The sequence below is a fragment of the Trichechus manatus genome, unplaced genomic scaffold (assembly GCF_000243295.1).
Source record: "Trichechus manatus latirostris isolate Lorelei unplaced genomic scaffold, TriManLat1.0 scaffold00357, whole genome shotgun sequence".
Taxonomy (NCBI): domain Eukaryota; kingdom Metazoa; phylum Chordata; class Mammalia; order Sirenia; family Trichechidae; genus Trichechus; species Trichechus manatus.
In genome coordinates, this window is record NW_004444293.1 from 638,546 (window position 1) to 641,200 (window position 2,655).

Below are 2,655 nucleotides of genomic sequence, written 5' to 3' on the forward strand. Positions count from 1 at the left end.
AAGACAAACAATTCAATCAAAAACGGGCAAAGGACATGAACAGACACTTCATAAAATAGGACATTCAGGTGGCTAACAAACATATGAAGAGATGTTCATGACCATTACCCATTAGAGAGATGCAAATCAAAACTACAAGGAGATACCATTTCACCCCTGCAAAAATGGCACCGATCAAAAAAACAGAAAACAATAAATGCTGGTAAGGTCATGAGGAGACTGGAACTCTTATACACTGCTTCTGGGAATGTAAAATTGTACAACCAAAATGGGAAATGGCATGGCACTTCCTCAGAAAGCTAAAAATAGAAATACCTTATGATCCCACAATCCCACTCATAGGTATATATCCTAGAAATATAAGAGCAGTGACACAAATAGACACATGCACCCCCAGTTCATTGCAGCATTATTCACAACAGCAAAAAGATGGAATCACCTAAGTGTCTATCAACAGATAAATGGATAAAGAAATTGTGGTACATACATACAATGGAATACTATCCAACAATAAAGAATAACAATGAATCTGCAAAACATCTTGTAATATGCATGAATCTGGAGGACATTATGCTGAGTGAAATAAGTCAATCACAAAAGGATAAATACTGTATGGTCTCATTTTATAAAAAAGTCAAGATTAGGTATACACACAGAAAGCAGCGTTCTTTGAGGGTTACCAGGGATGGAGAGGGAGTGAGGCAGAACTACTTGCTAGACAGTAGACATCTGTTGTTTCTGGTGATGGGAAAGGCAATACATAATATGGAGGAAGTTAGCACAACTTGACCAAGGTAAAAGACACTGAGAGCTACGCAAGAATAAAGGACATTAACAGTAAATATTATAACATATAAAATTTTGCAACGACAGTAATAACAACCAAAAAACACGTGTATGGTTACAGAGGTAGATATGTATGGTATGCTACATGTGTATAGGAAGATATATGTGAGTACATGTATGTGCACATATGGGTTTATTTGTAGGCATAAGTATAAACATGTTTGGGTGTGCTACATATATATTGATATATATATATAATAAAACACATAGGGGGCACAGTTATGAAGGCCTCCTAGACATAGCCAAAATCCTCACGGGATTGGTTTACTAAGTTAAAGGGGCTGAGACCATAGTCTGGTGAGACAACTTAGTCAATTGGCATAACATAGTTCATAAAGATAATATCCTACATCCTAGTTTGGTGGGTAGCCTCTGGGGTCCTAAAAGCTTGTGAGCAACCATACAACTATTAGTCTCTTCCCATCTGGAGCACAGGAGAATGAAGGAAACCAAAGACTCAAAGAAGAAACACATCCATAGGACTAATAATCCCCACGAACCACAGCCTCTTCTAGCCTGAGACCAGAAGAACTAGATGGTGCCTGGCTACCACTACCAATGTTCTGACCAAGGACACAATAGAAGATCCCGGAGAGAAAGGGAGAACAATGTAGAACAAAACTCCAATTCCTAAAAAAGACCAGATTTACTGGACTGATAGAGACTAAAGCAATCCCCGAGACTATCACCCTAAGATACCCTTTTAACTTGGAACTGAAGCCACTCCCAGAGGTCTCCTTTCAGCCAAATAATAGATTGGCTTAAAAAATAAACAATATCACCTATGAGGAATGTGCTCCCTTAAGCAATCGACTGTATGTGAAAATGGTCAATATTTACCCAAAAGCAAAGATGAGAAGGCAAAGAGGAGAAGGGAAGCTAGATAAATGGAAAAAGAACAAATAAAATGGAAATAACGAGAATGCTGACACATTGTGAAAATTGTGACCAATGTCATGGAAAAATTTGTACAAAAACTGTTCAATGAGAACCTAATTTACTGTATAAACTTTCACTTAAAACACAATAAAACATTCAAAATAAATGAATAAATAAAAAGGCATTTGTGGATACTAAGAAAAAAAAATCAAGTGGAAAAGTTAAACAGTACGGTCAACAATATTTTCTTGGAGGTAACTACAGTATTCTTAATTTAAATGAAACTCACTTACTAAATCACTCATTTAAAGAATCATCTAACGTTCTAGTTTTATTACATTAAATAGAAAGATGACATGGAAATAAAATATTTTAAAAATTATTTCATTGATGTTCAATTAATATGGGAGGCAATAAAAATATTTATACAGCTAAAAGGTTGACATGACATGTACTATACCTTACTAAGCTATTAGCACTGTCAGGATCTTGTGCCAAAACTGTGCCAACGATGGTTCCAATCTTGGCATTTTCATAGACTTCCATTACATAGAAAGGCATGGAAAATAGTGGTGGTTCATCTACATCGCCAACAATGATCTTCAGCATCGTAGCATCTTTAAAAGGACCCAAGTGAGAAAAACGAAAATCAAGATGTGTATTCGCTCCTTCTATGTTGAGGGTGTATGACTTCTTTTTCTCATAGTTCAGCGGCTGTGAGGAAAAAAAAATCCCAATATTGATTATGATATTCCGTTCCTTTGCAAACTAGCATTTTTTTCATTAAAATAGGACAATCTTAGTATAAAAAGAATCTATGAAATTTGTCGTAAAAATGCCCATAAAGCCACCATCCAAAGCAGAAATCCTGAAACTCAAGTCTGAATGGTGGTTTTACCCAGCCATAAATATGGTGATTCACTATGGATG

General features: G+C 35.9%; 1 protein-coding gene across 1 annotated transcript in view; it reads right to left on the minus strand.

Annotated features, from left to right (window-relative positions):
- Positions 1-2,655, minus strand: part of LOC101342981 (cadherin-18-like) — a 179,365-nt gene that overhangs the window by 122,735 nt on the left and 53,975 nt on the right. The window contains exon 3 of the mRNA XM_004390939.3: positions 2,186-2,439. Coding sequence (XP_004390996.3) covers positions 2,186-2,439 — 254 coding nt within the window. The remainder of the gene's footprint in view (positions 1-2,185; positions 2,440-2,655) is intronic.